The sequence below is a fragment of the Salmo salar genome, chromosome 09 (assembly GCF_965601325.2).
Source record: "Salmo salar chromosome 09, fSalSal1, whole genome shotgun sequence".
Taxonomy (NCBI): domain Eukaryota; kingdom Metazoa; phylum Chordata; class Actinopteri; order Salmoniformes; family Salmonidae; genus Salmo; species Salmo salar.
Window position 1 is genome coordinate 65,615,393 of NC_138299.1, and position 27,177 is coordinate 65,642,569.

Here is a 27,177-nt window from a genome sequence, read left to right on the forward strand (position 1 = left end):
TTTTTTTACATTACAGCCTTATTCTAAAATGGATTAAATAGTTGGAAGGTGAACCTAGGGCTGTTGCGGTGACCGTATTACCGCCACACCGGCGGTCACGAGTCATGAAGGCAGTCAAATTCCACATGACCGTTTTAGTCACGGTCATTAGGCTTCTCCAAGCTCTGATGCTGCTGCTGGTCACTAGTAGCCTACCAAACTTGCTAACTGCCTAGTACTCCACATTCTATTGTCTCTCTAATCACTCTGACATCAATGCAAATGTATTCTAAAAAAATAGAATCAAACACTACATGAAAGCCCATGAGCTCATGTTGCGCAATATTTCTATAGGCTATGCAATTGTAGGAGAAAACCGAGTGATGGCCGCTAATTAAAAGAGGATCCCTTCAGCTTTCTATAGGCTTACTATATTTATTTGTCAACTTTCCTAATACTAAGCACATTGCTTATCTTTACAACAGGAGTATAGTCTACCTGGCTGGCATGAAAATTAACCACGGGGAAAAGTGTCCTCCATTCGCTATTTAAGTGCATAGATGACATGTATTCTTTCCCGCTGCCCGTTTTGATACAGATGCATGATGATGGTCCATTCTAAATCAAAGCAAATGTTTCACATATTATTTAGTATATGTAAAGACAATACTAAATCAAGTATAGTCTGATGGGTGACAATATTAGCCTATCACATGTGAATTATATGTGATGCCCAGCAAAAGAAACTGCCTTTTTTTGCGACTTTTTCTAATCATAGTCGCACACCTTATGTAGCCTAGCCGTTAGGCCTATATGTTTTGATAAGATTTGTATCCCAACTATAGTGGCCAAATAACTTCTTAAAATTAAGCACATTAATCCGATTACAAGCAGTGGGTGAGTTTCAAGTTTAGGGAAGAACATTTTCACCATAGAAATTCACCTTTTATAATAAAAGCATTACATGCATAATTGCATTTGCAGTCACTTTTGATAATGGTGTTTCCCGCTAGTGGAACATTCACGCTTATAGCTTACAATGTGTGTGCATTGCTGCGCTTATAATGTGAAGAAATCGCCTAATAGTTTATCAACATTTTGAGCTAAACGTTCTGATCTGTTGTGTCAGCCACATTGCATAAAAAAGGTTTTTTGATGCTAGTGGTTGTATTAATTTGGGATCTATCGCATCCCACAACTGTCCCAGACTGTTTGGAATATTTATTTCTCGCACAGAATGGATTAGGTCAACTTTTGTACTATGGGGGATAGTAGATTGACATATGCTAGTGCTTTTGCTGTTCGTTAGGCCTAGTCATCTTGTTGGCTGACAAAGTAAATGTGGACATCCAATATCTTCAATATGCGCCTTGGAATTGGATAAGTTGTTGCGTCCTCGATGTGTTTCTTACTTGTAGCCTGTGAGAAAGACCCGATCACGTGACGGAGAGCTGTGTACACGCAGGGAGAAGGGCATAAAACAGCACTCCGGGCCGCAAAGGGCATAGATTTTTTTTAGGGTGCATACGGCCACAAAGGGGATGCCGCTGTGAAATTCGAGGCATTATCAAGTGCTTGTCAAATTGTGAATGAGAGACCATTGGCTTGTGTACAGCCTGCGTAAAAACAAAGCAGAGCTCATGCCTTTCAAGTGACTTTCATCATGCGGCCTTACAATGTATTAAAAATCCAAACATATAGCCCAACGTTTGTAGAACAACTAAAGTTACATTAATAACTCTAAATGAAGCATATAGGAGTACTTATTTCTTTGTTAACCGCTCAACACAGAATAGCCGCATGTGCTCACTCCCTCAAATAATTTGGAGAAAATATTTATATTTTATTCAGTTGTATTCTTCATACTATAGTCTGCTAAATTAACTAGTGTAGCCCACAGCCATTTGGCATAGCCACATCAGGACAACTCAAAGTATGCTATTTTCTTCTGAAAAAGACTAGATTTTCTTCATATCATGTTTCTTTAGACCTGTCTAAAATAAATACATAAATAGATTTTTTGTGAAGTGTAGGCTATATTACATGGATTTATTACTCATTTTAAAATGGCTTGTAGGCTATGTGTGGAAGCCAGAGTGTGCAAAGCTGTCATCAAGACTACTTTGAAGAATCTAAAATATATTTTGATTTAACACTTTTTTTTTTAGACTACATGATTCCATATGTGTTATTTCATAGTTTTGATGTCTTCACTATTATTCCACAATGTAGGAAATTGTAAAAATAAAAACCCTTGAATGAGTAGGTGTCCAAACTTTTGACTGGTACTGTACATGACCAATCCCAGTCCAGAACAGAGAATGACAGTGATTGCTTTATTCTATAACAATACTGTTCACAGTCTGTAGGCTCCAGTACATCAGGAGCAATCTACTATACAGAAATGAATGTTTTTAGGAACAAGTATGTTAATAATCACATCAAACTGAAGGCATTCACAAAGCCAAAGTCTAAGCGTCAGCAGAGTAGAATTGCACATAGTCCAACGTGTACAATGAGATCCTTTGTCTGTACAAATCACAGTGCAAAATGTTAATCGACTCTACAACTGTCAACATGCTGTAAACGTACCATTCACATGAACCCACATGAATTGTTGAAACCGAAGGGCATTATACACCATTTGTTCTTTCCACGGGCAGTAGCTGAGACGTGCAGGATATTTTTGAGGGATTTGCCAGGTAGTCGCCAGGCAAAGTCAGGGTCTGGCTGTTTTCTTGGAGAGGCCACATCTCCTGCAATGTGAATGAGGGTTGGTGGGCTGTGTGGTTGCTCATCAGAGGTCTCCTCTGCCTGTAGTTGGCCCAGACCTGGAGGATGGTCTCTTTGAATGGCCGTGTGGTCAGGGTGTACAGGATGGGGTTGAGGGCGCTGTTGATGGGCAGAATGAAGATCACCACCCAGGAGCTGATGGTTCCTATTCGGGAAGAAGATTACATTATTGTCAATTTACTACATGAGCAACGCAAATGTGTTTTTTGTAATACCATTCTCCCTGTAGACAATATGCATAACATACAGGCAGGGATGGAAATTAAGCTAGAACTAGCCCATCAGGCCAGTGAAATGGTGTCTTTTCAGATATTACATGGCAACAAATGTGTACCCTAATGTTACTCAGGCTAGTTGAAATCATTTTCTACTAGCCCTCAAAAGTTCCATTACTGTATACAGTACATACATAGGAAGTAGGGGTGAGGTGGGTTGGTGGGCTGAAAGAGAAGATGATGGATGTTCTGTGATGCTGGTCCATTTGTAAACATGCAAACACCCATCCGCCTGGAAGTTTGCTATTCAATTTACAACCAGAAAATAGGATTGATTATGGAACTAATCTGAATGATGCAAATATAATATCTGTAAAAGAGACTAATTGAAATTATTATATGTTGATGTAAGATGGCACTGCATAGTAGCTTACATAAGTTTAATAGGCAACAAATTGAGCCTGTCTAGTTTTCCCAAAAAATGTATGAAATTATAAAAATTGTCAGATTGTGACAGTACTGAAACTCCTACCTGGAATTTCCACCTGCAACAGTGATAGAATCTTGAGGACAAATATGGGTATCCAGCAAAGAGAGTCGGTGATGACGATGGAAAAGAACCTCTTGGCTATGGTCACCTCCTTTTTGATGTGGTTACTATATTTTGTTGTCTGTGTCCCTGTCCTCTGGATGTTGTAGAACATACTCCCGTAGGACAGTACGATTATAAGGAACGCAACCAGGTTCAGGCCTGTTGAGGAAAATAAATGAATCAGCTCCATGGAATTTATTCAATTGTAGATGATGGTAGGTCCATTATCATACAAAGTAAAACATGAAATTGCTTTTACAACACAATTAAAATAATTACTGCAGTTTTACACACATGGAATAAAAGCCAGTGTGGCATCTTTAATGAGACCAAAGCGATGCGTCTGTTTTAGGGGCCTAACGTGGTACTTCCTTTGTAACAGATAACAAGATAGATAATTGAAACATTTTCGATAATGGAAAATTGTCTTCTCCACCAACCCCTTATTGAAAGGCTGATAGTGGAACACTACCACCTACAGTGTAGTAACCCTGAAGCAAATTGCTCAATGGTACAATGGAAGTATACACTGAATGTACAAACATTAGGAACACCTGCTCCTTCATGACAGACTGATCAAGTGAATCCAGGTGAAAGCTATGCTCCCTTATTTATGTCACCTGTTAAATCCACTTCAATCCGTGTAGAAGAAGGGGAAGAGACAGGTTAAAGAAAGATTTTTAAGCCTTGAGACAATTGAGACATGGATTGTGTATGTGTGCCATTTAGAGGTTGAACGGGCAAGACAAAAGAGCCTTTGAACGGGGTATAGTACATTTACATTTTAGTCATTTAGCAGACGCTAGTACATTTCATACATTTTTTCTCTGTACTGGTCCCCCGTGGGAATCGAACACACAACCCTGGCGTTGCAAACACCATGCTCTACCAACTGAGCCACACGAGCCACACGAGAGTAGTAGCAGAGGAGGCTGATGGGAGGAGCTATAGGAGGACAGGCTCATTGTAAAGGCTGGAATGGAATTAATGGAACGGTATCAAACGTATGGAAACCATGTTTGACTCAGTTCCATTGATTTCATTCCAGCCATTAGAATGAGCCAGTCCTCTATAGCTCCTCCCACCAGCTTCCTCGGGGTAGTAGGTGCCAGGCGCATGGGTTTGAGTGTGTGAAGAACTACAAAGCTGCTGAGTTTTTCACGCTCAACAGTTTCCTGTGTGTTTCAAGAATTGTCTACCACCCAAAGGACATCCAGCCAACTTGACACAACTGTGGGACGCATTGGAGTCAACATGGGCCACCATCCCTGTGAAATGCTTTTGACACCTTGTAGTCCATGCTCTGACAAATTGAGGCTGTTCTGAGGGCAAAAGGCAGTGCAACTCAATATTAGGAAGGTGTTCCTAATGTTTTGTACACTCAGTTTATACGGTAGTTCAGATTCTGACAACAGCTTTCTTGTTGTCAGTTCAGTTGCAAGGCTTTGGAGTTGAACCAGGCAGCAACCCTCCGGCTACTGGCATAAAATGTAGGCTACATCTAATAAAAGCAGCAGAGAGCCATTGGAACAATTGTCATTTCAGAATGACATTGGAAATAGACTCATTTGACCTTGAATTAGATAAGACACCCACCCAGGAAGATGACGATGGAGTACACCTGCGCCCCCGTTGTCTCAGGCTGCTCTGAGTGTAACGGAAAACACACTCCATTGGTACCATAGAAGTTCCTGAACAATCCTTTGAATACCAGGGGAAGGAAGGCGATGATGAAGCCAATAAACCAGATGCTCAGAAGGATCGAGACAGTGCGCCGGCAGCCAGGGGTTAAATACCGGAAGGGGTAGACGATACAGATGTACTTCTCCAGGGTGAGGTAGGTGAGAAGGAGGACAGAGACCTCGGTGGAGAGCATGGCGAGGGAGCCGATCACCTGACACTGGACGCTGTCCATCCAGGCCTGGGCGTGGCGGTTGTACTCACCGCGGAACTTGAGGTCGTAGGCACCAATCATGAAGAGGTAAACGCCCATCAGTCCGTCGGCACCTGGGTGGTGGAAGTGAGTTGCTAGAGTAATTACTATTACCAAATTGAACTCAGTATATGCATTAATACTATCTGCTCAACTATTTACAATGAAACGTCATACATCGGTTAACGTTCATTTCTCTTCAATCTAACTCCTTGGTTACTATGGACTTACTCCATAGTCAATTAATTCTACATTCATTTGAGAGTCATAAAGTGCAGAAAAGAGAAACTGTAGACTTGGAGCAATGCAAACTTCAGTAATGTAATGGGCCAAGCTTTTAGTTTCAGTAGTAGGCCTTCAGAGCATCTACAAGTGGAATAAGTACAGCTCAACTTCGACACTTCTGAGGTGTAAATTTGAAGGACAAATTGATTTCAGAGTGAACAATCCATTCAGGGTTAATTGTCATGTACAAACTTTGTAATATAACCAGTGCTTAATTTGAGCCGCATCCTGCCAGGACAGGATCTGGCACCTCTCCATTTTGAACTGTTTTGTTCTGGAACCTATTTGACCAGATCCGGTACCTCTCGTGCCTTGAACAATTATTTTCACCTTTTGCAATGTAAAAATTCTAACAAAACCATCAAAGTTCATTCGAGTTGCCTCTTCATTAATTATCCTGCCCCACAAAAAAAACAATGTGAAAAAGTTGATTTTCAGCCCAGGTCTAATATTCTAAGAGTTGATTCGGTTTGGGCTGGCCCAGGTTTGCGCAACATTGTAACCTACGTTTGAGACCAACGCGTGGCCATGGCTGTGTGAGAAGCGCGCCAGTATCTCTTACATAACTAGAATGAGATTCACTTCATATGATCTATCTGCTCTGATAGACATGAACCTGCAACTCATCTCTCCAGCGTTGCACTATATAATTTATTTCCTTATAGAATCGCGCAAAGGATTCTGAAGGAACTGCAGCACCACTGATGGATTTAAATACATTTGCGAAAGTTCTGCTGTCTGTTCAGAAATAAATTAAATCATTCAGAATTGACTACTTCACCATGAGAATGCCTATAATTTAGCCACAGAGGATCAATAGCTTCTTTTTTAAAATAGCTCAGCTGTGGATTGTAGCCAAATGACAATGAATAGCCTACAGTCGAGAATGCGTGGCATATGTCAGTGAAAAAACAAAATTGGAAAACACAGGTTGGATAGCAAATGGCTCCTGTTGTAGGCTACCAAAATATTTAATCAACTTCGAAATATTGTTTTACTAAAAACAAGAGAGAGAGAGAGGCTTTTGGCACAAGCGCATCAGCCATCACCAGCGAGTGAGCTGCACATTATTGGGTTTTTTAGGACCATAATTTCCTCCTCATATTGTAGCCTACAATATTTGTCTCCACACACCTAGGCCTGGGCTATTGATGGATTCAAGACAATGTCGTTTTTATTGATCTCATATTCTCAGTTTGTCAGTGTCAAAGTAACCTGCCCATTTCGATCATTTGTGCGGTATTAAAAAAGGTTTTGCCAAAGTCTCCAGTTATGTAAAATGATGTGGAATTGCATGAATGGTGTTTATAAAAGGCCCAATTTTTCCTGGACCCTAGGATACTAAAAATATTCCCCTTGTGTGTAACTTCTGTAAGTGCCTCTACTCTTCTACTGCTCTATGCCACTTTTTTGTCATGCGTTCCTGTTACCTCCCTCTCACGCTCACTTTTTGTATCCCAAGTTACAAATTATGCACTGAATATAACTGATGTTATGAGCAGCAATGACAAACTTTTCTGGTAATATATTAACTTTATCTTAAACCTCCATATTTGCAAGTAAGCTTTAGCCAAACTTTGAAGTCTGTTTGACTCCGCTGAGATGTCCCCTTTTTCAGTAAGCCATCAATCAACTTAGAGATGATATATTTGCACAAGGAAATCAAACAGAAATGTCACGTAAATTGAATACATATGACATTTTGGTAGAACACATTCATCTGGCTGGTGTTTGACTGCAGTCATGGTGATGCCAAAACAGACAACATATTTACCGCTCACATGTCCTCTGTATGGCACTAGGCTCTCTGTCTCTCACATGACTCAGTGACTCATTCTATAACATAGCTCTAGACCGTGTCATTGTACTTCCTTTGATGTAGAAAGGTACCAAATGTGCAAATCAAAAAAGCATTTTTCATCTGACACATGCCAACATTACATTGTAAAGGATGGTGGGGGGTATGCCAAACACATTCTGATCTTCACAAGATAAGTCCTAAACACATCAAGAGCTTGGGACTATAGGGTTCTATCTGCATTTTTCCCACAGTTTAATTATTGACAGCCTTGTTCTGTTCAATGTTCTCTACCTATATAGTACTCTTAATACTCCAATTAATGTTGTTAAGTTCAAAAGAGTACAAGATAAAAATTGCTGACATCATTCAAACCAATGAGAGTTCGGAACTTTAAAGCCAATTCATCTTTTTGCAGATAGATCCTTATAGTCCCAAGCTCTCGATATACTGTATACCTAAAGGCTTTTTTTGGGGGGGGGGCAGGGGTGGGGGCTTGGGGGGTAGATCAGCTTTAATATTACCTCAAGCCTTGCATACTGTATATCAAAGCTTAGTTAAATTGAACAGAAAGGTGTGTCTTACATTGCAGGGTACAGATACAGGGAAAATTCGAGAAATATCGCTATCCTGCTGACTTCCAAGGAAGTAAGCCATTAACATGTCTATCTCATTCCCTGCATCACCGTATCTGTGACATAGCTAGTTTAATAGAGCAGTAAGGTGGGCCTGGCTTGTAGCAAAGGCACACAGACATGTTATGTAGCCAGATAATGTAGCTCTCTCTTCGACTCCCACGGTAGTAAGAAATAAATATACTATGTATCAATGGTTTAGTGGTGGCCACTGTGAATGTCGACAGTTCATAAGCTAAGCCTGCACATCAAAGCTAAAGACCCCAATTCATTTGTTTGCTGATAGAAGAAACCTGCAGTGAGGGTTCACTAAGAATGTTCACTCTGAGGTGTTCACCACTTCTTAATCAACACACCCAGAACATTGCCCCTCTCACAGACATCGTCACTGGATATTGACACAAATCCTCACCTTCCCTTACAATAATGTGTTGAAGCTTCAGTGTGGTTTTTCTTTATTTGAAATCAATAAGGGCTGTCCCCGATGAAAAAAATGATTGGTTGACCGAAAGTTGTCGATTCTTTCAACCAATCCTTCAAGACTGTTGGAAAAGCATTTCTCATGAAGCTGGTTGAGAGAATGTCAAAAGTGTGCAAAGCTGTTGTTAAGGCAATGGGTGGCTACCTTGAAAAATCTCAAATATATTTTGATTTGTTAACACTTTTTTGGTTACTACATGATTCCATATGTGTTATTTCTTAGTTTTGAGGTCTTCACTATTATTCTACAATGTATAAAATAATCAAAAATAAAGAAAAAACCTGGAACGAGTAAGTGAGTCCAATCTTTTGACTGGTACTATATTTGTTTATTTATTTATTTGCTACTGCTTGACAAAAAAACATTTGGTCGACCAACAGCCTTTCGACCAAACAGTCAACCAGTCAAATAATTGGGGCAAGCCCTAATTGGGACCTGAGTTGAATTGATATGAAAGGTGTCTCTTACAACATAGGGAGATGATACACATGGCATGGAGCTTGTTCTCAGATCGGATGTAGGAGCGCATGCAGATGACGAAGATGTTGCCGAAGCACGTGGTGGCCGACACCACCCAGACGAAAACCCTCAGGACGATGTTGGCCAGGAGGTCCTCGAAGGATGAGATGCCGTCCGTGTTGGGCTTGCAGCTGCGCACGTGAGGGGCGTAGCCGCAGTACTGGAACTTCTTAAAGTAACTAAACACAAAGAGGAGGGAAATCAATTACCAGGATGAAAGCAGGAGACTCCAGATACCATCCCTAGCCTCTAGGCCAGTGGTCACCAACCTTTTCTGAGTCAAGTTCACTTTGAGTCAAAATGCAAGCCGAGATCTACTGTTAAGAAAACGTAAGCCTATGCAACATTAACCAGTTCAAAACAGTTCTCTAACAATGAGGTTTGTCCAGTAGGTTATAGGCCCAATACATTAGCACTGCATATTGGCTAAGCTTGAATTGCCCTGCCAATGTTGTTCTCAGACCATTTTGAAATTATATTTCAAAATTGTAAATATCCTATTTGATCACACAGGTAATTTATCATTTGTTGTACTACTTGTGAGGCACAGCTGAATGAGCGTAATCATTTGCTTTTTTTTACTGGACTGATGGCCTGCATCTGATGGTCAATCTGAGGGGATGGAGCAGCAGTGAGGCTCCTGCTCACCCAACTCACCGTCCCTGCACTGTGAAAAGGGGACACAGTCTTCCAGCTGACGGTGAATCTTAAGTCGCAGTGCATTATTTTTGCCTCATACATCAATTCATGGTGTTACTCCTATGACCAGAAAAAGTGAAATATTCCTCTATTAAAAAAGACACAAGTCTCAAATAATAATGTAAGTTTATCGAAATAGTTTGCTAAAGGCTACTCATTCATTACAGCTGCAGTGCTGGTAACACACATTTTATGGCTTATAAAACTGTTGACAGTTCTGAATAACAACTTAAACATGAACTTACTCATATAAACAGCAGCTCTTTGCTGTATTCATTGAGTCTCTCTAGTCATGTTTAAAAAATAAAAAAAGGAAATCTCACATTATCAACTGCTGTGCGTTTGAGGCTTCTTTTTACAGACTGGCGCAAGGAAACTGTGCAGACACTGTGATCTGAACTATCTTATTGGTTAGCGGTAGGTCTATAGACAATGTTCTCTCAAATTTGGGGGCACTGAGCAAAATGTAGGTCTTGTGAGTGGAAATTTTGTGCAACTTCCGGTGTGCGTTTACAGTGAACACTGAGGCTGTGCCCTTACAGTTTTAGACAGTAGCCAATTATTATCTTTTTATTTAACTAGGCAAATCAGTTAAGAACAAATTCTTATTTACAATGACGGCCTACACCGGCCAAACCCGGACGACACTGGGCCAATTGTGCACCGCCCTATGGGACTCCCAATTACGGCCAGTTGTGATACAGCCTATATTCAAACCAGCGTGTCTAATGACGCCTCAAGCACTGAGATGCAGTGCCTTAGACCACTGCGCCACTCGGGAAGCTATTTGAGCATAATGTAAGCCTACCACCAAAACCAATGGAGCAAATCCCATAACATTTTCACATGGGAATAGCTTTTGATTTCTATGGCCTACAGTAGCCTACTGTATATGTGGTGTTCAATGCAGGCCTACATTGCTTGAGACTTTTAACGTTTCTACATTATGAAGGGGTTGACATGAATTAATGATTTTCTGTAAAATCATGGGTCAAATAGGTGACTGTAAATTGTATTGTATGATGCAAGAAACCACTTTACAAAATAAAATAAATTATTATTGCCATACAGAGAATTAGACAATGTAGGCTACCCCTTTCCTATTGGCTTAGTTACATATTCAAGCCTGTCTCAAAATCCAACACTGCCTCTTTAATTAATAAGACATAGGCTAAGCTTTTTACTGGACTGGTTTTTCAAAGACAGCTTGAAAATGGCGCCGGAGAGGATGGATGACGTTTTACATCCTCCTAACCAACTGTGCTATTTTGTAAAAAAAAATTGCGTTGTTTGTAACTTATTTTTTAACTTCTTTTGTACACAATGTTGCTGCTACCGTCTCTTATGACCGAAAATAACTCTGGACATCAGAACAGCGATTACTAACCTCGAACTGGTAGAAGCTTTTTCAACTTCTCCCTGACCGAGTCTGTTATAGCTACATGTTTCAAGCAGACCACCATAGTCCCTGTGCCCAAGGAAGCGAAGGTAACCTGCCTAAATGATTACCACCCTGTAGCACTCACGTTGATAGCCATGAAAGGCTGGTCATGGCTCACATCAACAGTATCCTCCCGGATACCCTAGACCCACTCCAATTCGCATACCATCCCAACAGATCCACAGATGACGCAATCTCAATCGCACTCCACACTGCCCTTTCACACCTGGACAAAAGGAACACCTATGTGAGAAAGCTTTTCATTGACTACAACTCAGCATTCAACACCATAGTGCCATTTCTAAACTAAGGACCCTGGGACTAAACACCTCCCTCTGCAACTGGATCTTGGACTTCCTGATGGGCCGCCCCCAGGTGGTAAGGGTAGGCAACAACACGTCTGTTCACCCACGACTGCGTGGCTAAACACAACTCCAACATCATTAAGTTTGCTGACGACACAACAGTGGTAGGCCTGATCACCGACAATGATGTGACAGCCTATAGGGAGGAGATCAGAGACCTGGCAGTGTGGTGCCAGGACAACAACCTCTCCCTCAATGTGAGCAAGACAAAGGAGCTGATCGTGGACAACAGGAAAAGGTGGGCCAAACAGGCCCCCATTAACATCGACAGGGCTGTAGTGGAGCAGGTCGAGGGTTTTTCAAGTTCCTTGGTGTCCACATCACCAACGAACTATCATGGTCCAAACACACCAAGACAGTCGTGAAGCGGGCACGATAACACATTTTTCCCCCCAGGAGACTGAAAAGGTTTGGCATGGGTCCCCAGATCCTCAAAAAGTTATTCAGCTGGTACACTCGGTACCAGTTCCCCCTGTATATAGCCTCGTTATTGTTATTTTATTGTGTTACTTTTTTATTATTTTTTACTTTAGTAAATATTTTCTTAACTCTTCTTGAACTGCACTGTTGGTTAAGGGCTTGTAAGAAAGCATTTCATGGCCTCCCAGGTGGCGCAGTGGTCTAAGGCACTGCATCGCAGTGCTAGCTGTGCCACCAGAGAGTCTGCGTTCGAGTCTAGACTCTGTCGCAGCCGGCCGCAACCGGGAGGCCCATGGGGCGGTGCACAATTGGCCCAGCATTGTCCGGGTTAGGGAGGGTTTGGCCGGCAGGGATATCCTTGTCTCATCGGGCACTAGCGACTCCTGTGGCGGGCCGGGCGCAGTGCACGCTGTCCAGGTCGCCAGGTGTACGATGTTTCCTCCGACACATTGGTGCGGCTGGCTTCCGGGTTGGATGGGCATTGTGTCAAGAAGCAGTGCGGCTTGGTTGGGTTGTGTTTCGGAGGACGCATGGCTCTCGACCTTCGCCTCTCCCGAGGCCATATGGGAGTTGCAGCGATGAGACAAGACTGTAACTACTATCATTTGGATACCACAAAATTGGGGGTAAAAAAAGGGGTAAAATATATATATATATATATATATATATATATATATGCTTTTTCTACACTTGATTTATTCGGTGCATGTGGTGTTTGATTTGATTGTTTGATTTGATTTGAAATGTAGCCTACATGTTTTGTGCTCTTCTAGGAAGCAGTGACTCCCCATTTCCTGACCTATACTTATATAACTGTAACTAATAACTAACTTATATAACTGTAACTAACTTGTATAACTGTAACTAATAACTCGCTAACTAGCAATGAATATCAACAAATGTGCACACGCTTGGCTCTGATCTAAACTGATCTGAAAAGCACATTTACTTGCGGGGATTGAAAGCTTTGCTCGTGGGCTACCGCCTCCAGTAGAATTCCGTCGCACTCTTGCTCTGCCTATAACAAAATCACAGACTCAATCTTGCAAAGTTAAAGTTGTTTTGGTTTGTTGCATTGCAAAGGGCCTGATATAATGTTGATTCGCTCACAGAAAAAACGATCTATATAGTGCAAACTAATCGGGAAAACCCATGGAATTTCAATCTCTTGCGTCTCTGCGCAGCATTGCGTTTATTCCCTGCAGCAGTCCTGGAGGAAGTTCCCACGTGCGCAGTTTAGAGGGAACATTGCCTATAGGTGCACTTGATTTGCTCTCTGGGCCTGCCAGGTAGGTAGAGTTATATCTTCAGACACATGAAACCGATCATAATCTGAAAACTTTTTGACTTCCGGCACTGGGGGCTGCTGAATTAAGTGCACCTACAGGCAACACTGCGAAACAAATAAAATAAATAGGAATGCAAGGCATTGGGTTTTTTACAGAAATGTTTGGTGATCGAGGAGGAATGGCTTGGAGATCGACCTGTCGATCGGATTCGACCGGTTGGTGACCACTTCTCTAGACAGTTCATGATCTGAAGCAATATGTGAGTAAGCTCTACCCTGCGCTCTGATAGGCTAGGTGGTATTTCTGCCATATTGCTTACATCCATTATGTCCTTTCAGATCTACACCAGTCCCTAGCGTGTAGGGGTAAGGAATTGTTTCAGGGCACTTATCTGGATAGGGTGCACATCCAAAGGTTGCATAGAAGCGAGATACAAAGTTGTGCAGCATATAGTCAGAGGACAAGTATTTGGTTTTCAATTCATCTCATCATGGACCAACAGTGATTTGGGATGACCTTACTCACAGTCATATCAATTATGTATTGCACAGCTAGTGATCACACAGTTGAGAGTGAACATCTTGAAGCTTCAGATAAGGACCTGGGGCCAGATTGACTAGGAATTTTTTACAATAGTGGTGGAAAAGTTTGCAACTGCAATGGTTTGAAAGATAAAAGGAAGAGCAAAAGTTAAAGTAAATATTGGGATGAGGGATAAGAACTAAGAGGTGTAAATGCTTTTTAAATAACTTATGAAATCATTAAACTCAAATCATTTTTTGGCCAGATTAAAATGTGCAAAGGATTTTGTTCAAAGTGTAATTTCGTGTTTGATCACCAAATTAAGTTGATAAAACAAAATGAACAAACTACTCACATGTGGGTCAGTTGTTTGAGTGGTTCAAACATCCTTCGTTGTATGTTCCCAATCTCGATTCCCTCTATGCTCCTAAAAAAACACAAACAAAAGTTGTTCCCCTTAGGAGGTCACATAGAAAAACAAACTAAACTAAATATTTGAATTTCAGAGACCCGCTTTGCCACACTCTTTCCCCAAAATTGTTGGTCTTTTACACCTTTTTTGGGGGGGAAAGCTTTGATGTATGACCTAAAATGCTATTTGTTTTCTTTCCTGGTATGTGTGAATTAGGGAATTCCTCATGTGTGGGCCAGTGAGTGCACTCTGTTCCAATAGGATAACACATAAAACACATTGCATGTTATGTAGCCACATAATTGTATTGTATGATAAAAGGGTGCACATTGGAAGGTCACGTTCCTTTTGGTCTGGGCATGATGCAAGCTATGATTATTTGTGAAATTGCATGGAATAGATCATGGGTTTCTCGGAAGTCTGAAAGGGCCACAGAAATGGATCTATAGAGAAGATGTACTAACTCTACACAACTTATATTGGGATGGAAACTCAAAATGTAACAATATTTCAACTCTATATCTGACATGGTACAGGTGTCTTCTTTATTTAAGTCCATAACCATACTTTTTTTTAAAGTACATTTGTTTAAAACTACCAAGAAACTGTGTGACCCTGATTTAGCCCACTGCAGTAAAAGTTAAGAAAATATATTGAGCATTTTATTCCAAAAACAGCCACACTGTTGTAATAGTATGATGTGTGACTATGCTGAGTGAAGTGCTAACATGAGTAGAATTGCATTTTTAAGTTTGGCAATGCTAGTCCCTGTGTATTTTGATTTGTAGGTATCCAATGTTAGCTAACTAGCTAGCTGTGATAATGTTACTATTGTTGTAGAAAACCCTTGTTGATACTATCCAGACAAAGGAACAATTTAATTCACTCTTCATAATCCCATATAATTATATATTTTTGTATTATTTGCTAGCTTGCACAACATCTTTTCTCCTTTTTGTTGTGACTCCTGTCAGCTCCCCCATTTTGAGATTCATGCTCTCTGATTAGCTTTAAGTATAGTTGTCGGCCACTGAGGAGCATTGCCATTTCATGGTTTAGAGCAGTCCATAGACTGCTTAAGAGGTAAGGAAAAAAACACACTACATCACCAAAAGTATGTGGACACCTGCTCGTCAAACATCTCATTCCAAAATCATGGGCATTAATATGGAGTTGGTCCCCCTTTTGCTGCTATAACTGCCTCCACTCTTCTGGGAAGGCTTTCCACAAGATGTTGGAACATTGCTGCGGGGACTTGCTTCCATTTAGCCACAAGCATTAGTGAGGTCGGGCACAGATTTTGGGCGATTAGGCCTGGCTCGCAGTCAGCGTTCCAATTCATCCCAAAGGTGTTCGATGGGGTTGAGTTCAGGGTTCTGTGCAGGCCAGTCAAGTTCTTCCACACCGATCTCGACCAACCAATTCTGTATGGCCCTAGCTTTGTGCACGGAGGCCTTGTCATGCCTTCCCCAAACTGTTCCCACAAAGTTCCCTTCAATGGAACTAAGGGGCCTAGCCCGAATCATGAAAAACAGCCCCAGACCATTGTTCCTCCTTCACCAAACTTTACAGTTAGCACTATGCTTTCGGTATGGTAGCATTCTCCTGGCATCTACCAAACCCAGATTTGTCCATCGGACTGCCAGATGGTGAAGCGTGATTCATCACTCCAGAGAACGCGTTTCCACTGCCCCAGAGTCCAATGGTGGTGAGCTTTACTCCACTCCAGTTGTCGCTTAGCATTGCGCATGGTGATCTTAGGCTTGTGTGCGGCTGCTCGGCCATAGAAACCCATTTCATGAAGCTCCCAACGAACAATTCTTGTGCTGACTTTGCTTCCAGATGCAGTTTGGAACTCTCGGTAATGAGTGTTGTGATCGGGGCAGCTCTAGCAGGGAAGAAGTCTACATACTTTTGTATATACAGTTGAAGTTGGAAGTTTACAAACACCTTAGCCAAATACATTTAAACTCAGTTTTTCACAATTCCTGACATTTAATCCTCGTAAAAAATCCCTGTCTTAGGTCAGTTAGGATCACCACTTTATTTTAAGAATGTGAAATGTCAGAATAATAGTAGATGGAATTATTTATTTCTGCTTTTATTTCTTTCATCACATTCCCAGTGGGTCAGAAGTTTACATACACTCAATTAGTATTTGGTAGCATTGCCTTTAAATAGTTTAACTTGGATCAAATGTTTCGGGTATCCTTCCACAAGCTTCCCACAATAAGTTGTGAAAATAAATGTTGACCCAATCCTCCTGACAGAGCTGGTGTAACTGAGCCAGGTTTATAGGCCTCCTTGCTCGCACATGCTTTTTCAGTTCTGCCCACAAATGTTCTATGGGATTGAGGTCAGGGGTTTGTGGCCATTCCAATACCTTGACTTTGTTGTCCTTAAGCCATTTTGTGACAACTTTGGAAGTATGCTTGGGGTCATTGTCCATTTGGAAGACCCATTTGCGACCAAGCTTTAACTTTCTGACTGATGTCTTGAGATGTTGCTTCAATATATCCACATAATTTTCCTGCCTCATGATGCCATCTATTTTGTGAAGTGCACCAGTCCCTCCTGCAGCAAAGCACTCCCACAACATGATGCTGCCACCCCCGTGCTTCACGGTTGGGATGATGTTCTTTGGCTTGCAAGCCTCCCCCTTTTTCCTCCAAACATACCGATGGTCATTATGGCCAAACAGTTCTATTTTTGTTTTATCAGACCAGAGGACATTTCTCCAAAAAGTATGATCTTTGTCCCCATGTGCAGTTGCAAACCGTAGTCTGGCTTTTTTTATGGCACTTTTGGAGCAGTGGCTTCTTCCTTGCTGAGCGGCCTCTCAGGTTATATTGATATAGGACTCGTTTTACTGTGGATATAGATACTTTTGTATCTGTTTCCTCCAGCATTTTCATAAGGTCCTTTGCTGTTGTTCTGGGATTGATTTGCACTTTTCGCACCAAAGTACGTTAATCTCTAGAGACAGAACGCGTCTCCTTCCTGAGCGGTATGAAAGCTGTGTGGTCCCAAGGTGTTTATACTTGCGTACTATTGTTTGTACTGATGAACATGGTACCTTCAGGTGTTTGGAAATTGCTCCCAAGGATGAACCAGACTTGTGGAGGTCTACAATTTTTTTTTCAGAGGCCTTGGCTGATTTCTTTTGATTTTCCCATGATGTCAAGCAAAGAGGCACTGAGTTTAAAGGTAGGCCTTGAAATACATCCACAGGTACACCTCCAATTGACTCAAATGATGTCAATTAGCCTATCAGAATCTTCTAAGGCCATGACATAATTTTCTGGAATTTTCCAAGCTGTTTAAAGGCACAGTCAACTTAGTGTATGTAAACTTCTGACCCACTGGAATTGTGATACAGTGAATTACAAGTCAAATAATCTGTCTGTAAACAATTATTGGAAAAATTACTTGTGTCATGCACAAAGTAGATGTCCTAACCGACTTACCAAAACTATAGTTTGTTAACAAGAAATTTGTGGAGTGGTTGAAAAACGAGTTGTAATGACTCCAACCTAAGTGTGTAAACTTCCAACTTCGACTGTATATTATGCAATGCGTGTTTATGGGCTAATAGCAGTAAGGCCAAATTCAATGTTTCATCAAATACACATTTTTGTAATATATATATCTATATTTGTATATATCTATATCTTTTTTTTTGTTAAATACCTACAGGGATCCTAAAATTAACAATATGATCCTTGGTAAGATAATCTTAAAACAATTTCATATGTTAGCTTAGTGGAAATCCAGTCCGGGCACTATGAATGATCTCTCAAATTATTATTACATACTTTAAAAGTGTTTTATAAATGTGTGAATAACTAGCTTACTAACATTAACAGTGGGAGTAATGATTCATAAATGATAAACAAACTACCCTAATGATGCTTTTCCGTTTCAAGTGTAACATGCATGCACAAAGTGAGCAGTAAAACAAACAATGGCTACTTACAATGATTTCAATTTATGCAAGTTATCAAAGTGGTCAACTTGGAGATCCACGATAGGGTTACACGAGATGTTCCTAAAAAACATGTACAAGTATTGACCTCAGAGCTCCAGTTACAGCATCAATTATAAGACATAATATTCAACGATAACTATAGCACCATAGCTGTATAACTATGTCTTTCATCGTTAGAGCAACAAAAACATATAAAATATTCTACGAATGTTTGTGCATAGATCCGAGTGTGGATCTAACTCACAGCTGTAGTAAATCTCCCAGATGAACAAAGAGATTGGGAGGGATTGCCACGAGTCTGTTGCTGGACAGATCTCTGTGGAGACAAAGCTATTTATTGGAAACAAACTACAAGAACCAATATACCACAGCATTGTTGAATACTCATTCATGACTGGCCAGAAAACATTCTAGAATGAGCATTAAAACCAGATAACGGGACAGTTGGAAAAGATATCGGGACACCTTGCAATCATGACGCAATATAAGCCTACACACGCAGACCATACTTGCTACAAAGTTACAGAAAGCTAAACCAACAACTACACAAACTAAAATTGGATACATTGTAAACGCAGGTCCAACGACAAACATAGCCAGCTAGACATGTTTTTTGGAGCGTCTGATGACCTAACATGGTGAGTGATGAACATACATTTCTCCGGTCCCTGCTGTTTCAGACATGATGCAAGTAGCGCTACGCTGTCAAATCCTCCAGCGTTTCTAGTGGACCAGCTGTTTTCAACAACAGTTTTTTTTAAATTCAGTTGTCTTATTGGCAGCTAATAACAAACTATTTAGCTAGCTTCTAGCCTAGTGTTTGATATGCAATGCGATCTCCTCGTAATGAACAGTGTCGACGAGTGTCCTGACGAGAAGGCAAACTTTTCTAGCTATGCCAGGCAAAATTGGGCATCATCAGATCATTGTTATGGATGTTATGGGAAACAGCTTATTAAACAAACGCATATGCAGCCACTTTGCTGTTATTCTGGCTGCCGGGGTCGTGACTGTGTTAGCAATAGCTAGTTGGCTAGCTAGCAAGCAAGGAATAAGAACGTTGCCAGCGAGCATGGCAACAGAACATATAGAACGAGCAACTTCGTCGCGTCCATAAATATAGAACTAATCAAACGACTGGGTCGAGTCTCTAGCAACCAAAAGATGATAAAGTATGAATTTGCTTCTAAAAATATAAACAAAAAAAAGTTATTTCTACCGGTAAATGTGTGCTTTAGTATTGTGTTCTTTGGCAACTGTTGTATAAGCAGGATAGACACCTCCATTCTGTACATTACCTTTGAAATAATGGAGTCCATTTTTCAAAGGTAATGTACAGAACGGAGGCATTTATCCATTACATATACAGTGTATGAAACTTACACAAGGTTTACATGACCACCTGTTCTGCAAATCCAGAAACAAGTGTAAATGCATGTCAGAATAATTGTTTGGATTCACCAAAACTCATAAAATATAAATCATAATCAACATCTTGGCCTGGGAAGATGTTGTATATTTATAGTGCAGTCTGTACTGATTTATATGGTATTATCTGAATTCTTAAAAAAGTCAGTGGAATAGGTGAAGATATCACTGTGTCTGGGACTCAAAATTAACTGTGTCTGGGTATGACAGAGGAAAATGTCATGCAATTTCATGTCTTGAGGCATACAAAAAATAACTTACAATTCCCCAAGTTTCTTTAGAAATGAGAACGCTTGTTCATGTATGCGACTGATTCTGTTCTTCTGTAGGACACTGGAAAGAGTTAAGGAAAGACTGTCAAACAAGAATTATAAAACAGACATACATTTTCTCACTTTATTATCTTCTCTGTTGGTTCTAAAAGCAAGATTGTTGTTTTGGGGTCCACTATTTAGAATCCCTTAGGGAAACAAATAGATGTTGATATTTGGAATTGTAATAGTTATAGCCTAGTGAGAAAGCCAAGGACACAACAATAAAAATGAGGAAAACTAAACTAATTAAGTCACACTTACAGCACAGTCATCATGTTGCACGACCAGAATGTTACGTTTCCGACACTTTCAATTTGATTTCCCTCCATGTCCCTGGAGACACACAAGCGCACAAAAACATTTTTAAAAGTAATATCATGCTGATAACAAAGCTCTTTGATTTGTTGACTTCCAAACTTACAGCCAGTTTAGTCTTGGCATTTCCAGGCAGATGTCATCCAGGTTTGTCAGTGCGTTGTTCAACAAAACCCTGCGAACAAAAACAAAACAAGAGCGGTCTGATTTTTGTGCCATTCAAAGAAAACAACACTCACTGCCAAAATACTTTAGCATATCACATTGGCCCTTTAATAATACCGGGGCACTTCAATAAAGTTCATATGAAAGCATAGACGTGGGAAGTAGTTTGGGGGTGGGGGTGCTGCAATACTACAGCAGTAGTAAAGGTCCAGTGCAATACTTTTGTGAATAATGTTTTTCTTAAAAAAAGAAAAATACAAATAATAATATTATTTTTATTCTGATTTTTCAGTGGGTGCTGCAACACCCTCAGCACACCTACTTCCCACTGCTATGTATGAAGTAACTTATTCGATGGAAAAAGCAAAACAAGCCAAACTCAAGAAGGCAAAGGTAGAAATGAAACTCACAGGAGTACCAAGGAACGCAAGCCTGAAAAGGTCATGGGGGATATCTGATGGATACTGTTGTTTTCAAGGATCCTACAACCAAAGGGTAGAGTTTATTTTCAGCTCTCTTATTAAATTAAGTATTTGGTTGAACATTGGTTTAAAGGAAACTACAGCGATACAAGCTTTGTGCGAGAGTTCTGAAGTCTGTCTAAAAATGTAGTCTTTGTACCCATTGTGTTAGCAGTATGTCTATATATGCAAACAGGATATACAGAATGTGTCAGTAAGGATAACCTACAACCACTCCAGCTTGTGTAGATCTTGGAACACCCCGGGCATCAGGATGGATATCTTGTTATAGCTTAAATATCTGAAGCAGAAAATTCAGATTTTAAATATACACATTGAATTATTTACCATTTATTTCAAACATAAACAACTTGATAAGGGAAACTTAAATCAACAACATTCAAGGTAAAAATCTGTCGTTCTGCCCCTGACCAAGGCAGTTAACCCACTGTTCCCCGGGTGCCGAAGACGTGGATGTCGATTAAGGCAGCCCTCCTCACCTCTCTGATTCAGAGGGGTTGGGTTAAATGCGAAAGACACATTTCAGTTGAAGGCATTCAGTTCTACAACTGACTTTTTATCCCCCTTTTCCTTTTCATTATAAAGTCCAACATAACACTGTCAAGTGCACGCATCGATGTATGAATATTATGAACTTACAGTCTTGTTAGATTGTATAGTCCTCTGAATGCGTTAGGACTCACAGCTCGAATTCTGTTATGTTGTAGATATCTGAAAAATAGTATGTTAGAAGTATGTTAAAAAATATCTTGTTTAATTTAACACTTACTAAAACTACACATTGTGTACTAATAGTACATTGTGTTCAAAATACTATTTTTTGTCTTAAATTAATTTGTGTGTTCAGGAGAACAATTGCCACGATGACTAACAAGTGAAAATTAGTTACAACAAGTATAGAAGCCTCACGGGTCCCTGTAGAACAAAATACAAATACCAATTGGTAGATACTTTTATAGTATGTGGTTTGATAGTTTTTTAGAAGAAGAAAATTACCCAAACAATACTGCATAGCTGACTTTATTCAAAAGATAGTTCTTGCCAGTCAATGAGGCATGTTTTTAGTCTCCTCATCTTGCTACTACTTCCATGCTGCCAATATGTTTCAAGGCCAATGTGATCCAGACTACTGCATTTGGGTCCCCGGGGCACCTACCTCCAGAGCCACCCCCCCCCCTTCGAGTTAACCTCGTGCTATTGTTCACATTTTGCCATGAGGATAAGAGTACATTTTGCAGTTAATTTCCTGCTATTCTACACATTTTGTACAAAATGCCCTGAAACCCAAGGCAGAAAATATATAATAAGACTATTGGAATTATCTCGTGTGAACAACTTAGTATCTCGTTCGAATGACTTAAATCGTTCAAACAAGATACTAAGTAATTTGAATGACTCGTTATCTTGGTTGAACGGCTTAAATGTTATTTTGTCTAGTTATGCCTCATTTTTTTTATGCAGCTTGTCAGACCATATAATGGTTGCTGCAGCCATTCATTCACTGATTCCATCCATTGATATGATTTTTCATTGTCAGTTCTTTGATAGCCTAATGCAGGGCTGTTTTTAGGGCCAGGACGATACCAGTATTGCCATTGTCCAGGTTTGGCCGGGTAGGCCGTCAGTGTAAATAAGAATTTGTTCTTAACTAACTTGCGTAGTTAAATAAATTTGAAGGACCTTGTGAAGATGCTGGAGTAAACAGGTACAAAAGTATCTATATCCACAGTAAAACGAGTCCTATATCGACATAACCTGAAAGGCTGCTCAGCAAGGAAGAAGCCACTGCTCCAAAACCAACATAAAAAATCCAGACTACGGTTTGCAACTGCACATGAGGACAAAGATCGTACTTTTTGTAGAAATGTCCTCTGGTCTGATGAAACAAAAATAGAACTGTTTGGTCATAATAACCATCGTTATGTTTGGAGGAAAAAGGGGGAGGCTTGCAAGCCGAAGAACACCATCCCAACTGTGAAGCACGGGGGTCGCAGCATCATGTTGTGGGGGTGCTTTGCTGCAGGAGGGATTGGTGCACTTCACAAAGTAGATGGCATCATGAGGGAGGAAAATTACGTGGATATATTGAAGCAACATCTCAAGACATCAGTTAGGAAGTTAAAGCTTGGTCGCAAATGGGTCTTCCAAATGGACAATGACCCAAAGCATACTTTCAAAGTTGTGGCAAAATGGCTTAAGGACAACAAAGTCAAGGTATTGGAGTGGCCATCACAAAGCTCTGACCTCAGTCCTATAGAACATTTGTGGGCAGAACTTAAAAAGCATGTGCGAGCAAGGAGGCCTACAAACCTGACTCCGTTACACCAGCTCTGTCAGGAGGAATGGGCCAAAATTCACCCAACTTATTGTGGGAAGCTTGTGGAAGGCTACCTGAAACGTTTGACCCAAGTTAAACAATTTAAAGGCAATGCTACCAAATACTAATTGAGTGTATGTAAACTTCTGACCCACTGGGAATGTGATGAAAGAAATGAAAGTAGAAATAAATCATTCTCTCTACTATTATTCAGACATTTCACATTCTTAAAATAAAGTGGTGTTCCTAACTGACCTAAGACAGGGATTTTTTGCTAGGATTAAATGTCAAGAATTGTGAAAAACTGAGTTTAAATGTATTTGGCTAAGGTGTATGTAAACTTCCGACTTCAACTGTACATGTAGGAATATTAGTGGGAATATAGCCATAATATAAACAAGAGAAAGGAGAATGGAATATATTTGAAAAGCCTAACATTTTAAAATAGATTGTGATGAAGCCGCCCCGTATGCTATTTAAAAAATATATACACTACCGTTCAAAAGTTTGTGGTCACTTAGACATTTCCTTGTTTTTGAAAGAAAACCACAGTTTTTGTACTTTGAAATAACATCAAATTGATCATAAATACAGTGTAGACAATGTTAATGTTGTAAATGACTATTGTAGCTGGAAATGGCAGATTTTTTATGGAATATCTACATAGGCGTACAGAGGCCCATTATCAGCAACCATCACTCCTGTGTTCCAATGGCACGTTGTGTTAGCTAATCTAAGTTTATAATTTTAAAAGGCTAATTGTTCATTAGAAAAACTTTTGCAATTATGTTAGCACAGCTGAAAACTGTTGTCCTGATTAAAGAAGCCATAAAACTGGCCTTCTTTAGAGTAGTTGAGTATTTGGAGCATCAGCATTTGTGGGTTCGATTACCAGCTCAAAATGGCCAGAATCAAATAACTTTCTTCTGAAACTCGTCAGTCTATTCTTGTTCTGAGAAGTGAAGCTATTCCATGCAAGAAATTGCCAAAAAACTGAAGATCTCGTACAATGTTGTGTGCTACTCCCTTCACAGAACAGCACAAACGGCTGGAGTGGGAGGCCCCGGTGTACAACTGAGCAAGAAGACAAGCACATTAGAGTGTCTAGTTTGAGAAACAGACGCCTCACAAGTCCTCAACTGGCAGCTTCATTAAATAGTACCCGCAGAAGGCCAGCATCCCGGACTCGCCTCTTCACTGTTGACGTTGAGACTGGTGTTTTAGTCATTGAGGGCATGCGCAATGGTGATATCACCAAAAGAGGACAGCATATTGGTGCGTGAAATCAAATCCACGCTGGTAACCTTAAGCCCTTAAAGTACTAATTAATTATCTAAATCCCCAAAGGGACAAATCGTCTTTGTGATATCAGACAAGGTGTGGCAGAAGGCATGAAGATCACTGCTCGACTTCAAATGCCCTGATTGATAAAAATGCCGCTATGTATTGTGACAATTTTGTTTACCAAAGAACACCCAATTAGGCATTAGTTAAACTTCTTCCTGCGAATAAAAATGACTTCCCACAACATTATTGTCCAAATAATCAGTGTACACTTCAGACATGTTTTGCCCAGTTGGTGGCTTTTGACTCCTGGTAGCTTGAAGTGTTTGAAATAGCTTAATCGGTCTACGTCAGCCTGTGCAGAATAGTAAGGTTGCAATTGATTATCATTATTATTATTACTGCCATTAATGCATGAGACTATAACACTGCAACAGGAAGTTGATCCCTGCAATGCAAAGATTGATTTTTTTCTGCAACCCGTCCGCCAAATCTATCCATCACGCAAGGTTCTCCCTCTGAAGTACTCCATTTCAGGATGCTTTCAAAACAATACTTTTTCTTTGCCTTATCATCAAATTAAAAGATTGTTGTCATCGGTGCGATTGAAAATCGTATGGCTTACTTATGTTTCCCGTAAACCATTAGCCAACACTTCAAAGAGTAAACTTTTATAATGACACTGTTTAATATCTCTTCATTTTATTTCAGTAATTAAATGTATTTTTTCCTGTTACCTTTCAAGTGAAGGCCTATCACAAACCTCTTTTTGTAGGTGATTCTGGTAGGCTAATAAAAGCATGTTGTTCACAGCATAAACCAGCCTATTATTTCTGAAGTTCATTCATTTATTAGTGATGGATACTTTAACTGTGCGTTTAGGTTACTGTTAAAGCGCTCACATGGGCTACTTCTCTTCCAGATTGCGTGAGATAACGAGTCTTATCGATAAGTGTGGTCTAAGCAATCCCCTTATGATATGTTAACTCCCTACATTGATTGCGCATGTAACGCAGGTCGACTAATGTTGAATACTTATCGTTACTAGTGAGATTCCAGTAACCAATCATATTATACTATATTGCTAGTGATATGTTTAAATTGACAGCTATTACAAATCAGCTGTCAGAAGCTGCATGACGAGCAGTTTATTTTGAGCCAATCAAAACTCAATATTCTCAGTCCCTCTCCTAACCTCACGTTATAAACCAGATGGCGCCAACATGCTGAAAAAATAAAAATAGAACGGAACATGAAGAGCTGCCATCATTACATGGAAGAAAAACTGTTTCAAATTGTTGAGGAGTTGTATAAAACTGAACTAAAAAGAGAGAACTGGATATTAACACTTACTTATCTATACGAACGTGCTGTGAAGGGATTGGGGGAAAAATTGACGCCAGGATTTTGTGAGTTTTCGTATGGAGAATGAGCTGCTAGCATTTTGTGCGTGTTCATACTGAACCAAGCGTACTCACAAGCCATTAACATTTAGGCTAGCTCAGCTATCGATCAATTGAAATAGCAAACATTAGTGATCATGCTAATCATGCATGGCAAACTGTTTTAGTTTTCATACTTTTATAAAATGTGAATAGTATCACAATCCATTTTGGTACACTGTTATGTTTTTGATGACTTTATAAGAAATGACGTGTAGGGGTAAGCACAAGTACTTTTCATTTGCCCGGGCTAGTCTATTGTTCAGTCCACGTGAGCCTGGTGCTGTATTTGTGTAAAGTCCTTTGCATTGCCCAGGCTAGTTATTGCCAAGTGCTGTAGTTAAAGTGTAAAGCATTTTGACTAAAGTTTTATTTTCTTATTCCTGTAAGAGATTAAAGCTAAGCACTATATTAATGTTTATATGAAAAGGTACTCGTGGTATATATATTAGAGGTCGACCGATTATGATTTTTCGATGCCGATTATTGGAGGACCAAAAACCCCGATACCAATTTAATCGGCCGATTTTAATAAAAAAAAACATTACTATTTGTAATAATAACAATTACAACAATACTGAATGAACACTGATTTTAACTTAATATAATACATCAATAAAATCAATTTAGCCTCAAATAAATAATGAAACATGTTCAATTTGGTTTAAATAATACAAAAACAAAGTGTTGGAGAAGAAAGTAAAAGTGCAATATGTGCCATGTAAGAAAGCTAACGTTTAAGTGCCTTGCTCAGAACATGAGAACATATGAAAGCTGGTGGTTCCTTTTAACATGAGTCTTCAATATTCCCAGGTAAGAAGTTTTAGGTTGAAGTTATTATAGGAATTATAGGACTATTTCTCTCTATACGATTTGTATTTCATATACCTTTGACTATTGGATGTTATTATAGGCACTTTAGTATTGCCAGTGTAACAGTATAGCTTCCGTCCCTCTCCTCGCTCTTACCTGGGCTCAAACCAGGAACACATCGACAACAGCCACCCTCGAAGCAGCGTTACCCATGCAGAGCAAGGGGAACAACTACTCCAAGTCTCAGAGCG

At 40.0% G+C, this 27,177-nt stretch overlaps 1 protein-coding gene across 1 annotated transcript in view; it reads right to left on the reverse strand.

Annotated features, from left to right (window-relative positions):
* Positions 1-2,301: 2,301 nt before the first annotated feature.
* rxfp1 (relaxin family peptide receptor 1) overlaps positions 2,302-27,177 on the reverse strand; it is a 32,449-nt gene continuing 7,573 nt past the window's right edge. The window contains exons 3-13 of the mRNA XM_082955504.1: positions 20,530-20,598; positions 20,370-20,441; positions 20,056-20,127; positions 19,761-19,773; positions 18,611-18,696; positions 18,355-18,426; positions 14,322-14,393; positions 9,180-9,409; positions 5,176-5,586; positions 3,520-3,738; positions 2,302-2,917 (exon numbers count right to left, since the gene is read on the reverse strand). Of these exons, the coding sequence (XP_082811630.1) occupies positions 2,613-2,917; positions 3,520-3,738; positions 5,176-5,586; positions 9,180-9,409; positions 14,322-14,393; positions 18,355-18,426; positions 18,611-18,696; positions 19,761-19,773; positions 20,056-20,127; positions 20,370-20,441; positions 20,530-20,598 (1,621 nt within the window). The 3' untranslated portion in view covers positions 2,302-2,612. The remainder of the gene's footprint in view (positions 2,918-3,519; positions 3,739-5,175; positions 5,587-9,179; positions 9,410-14,321; positions 14,394-18,354; positions 18,427-18,610; positions 18,697-19,760; positions 19,774-20,055; positions 20,128-20,369; positions 20,442-20,529; positions 20,599-27,177) is intronic.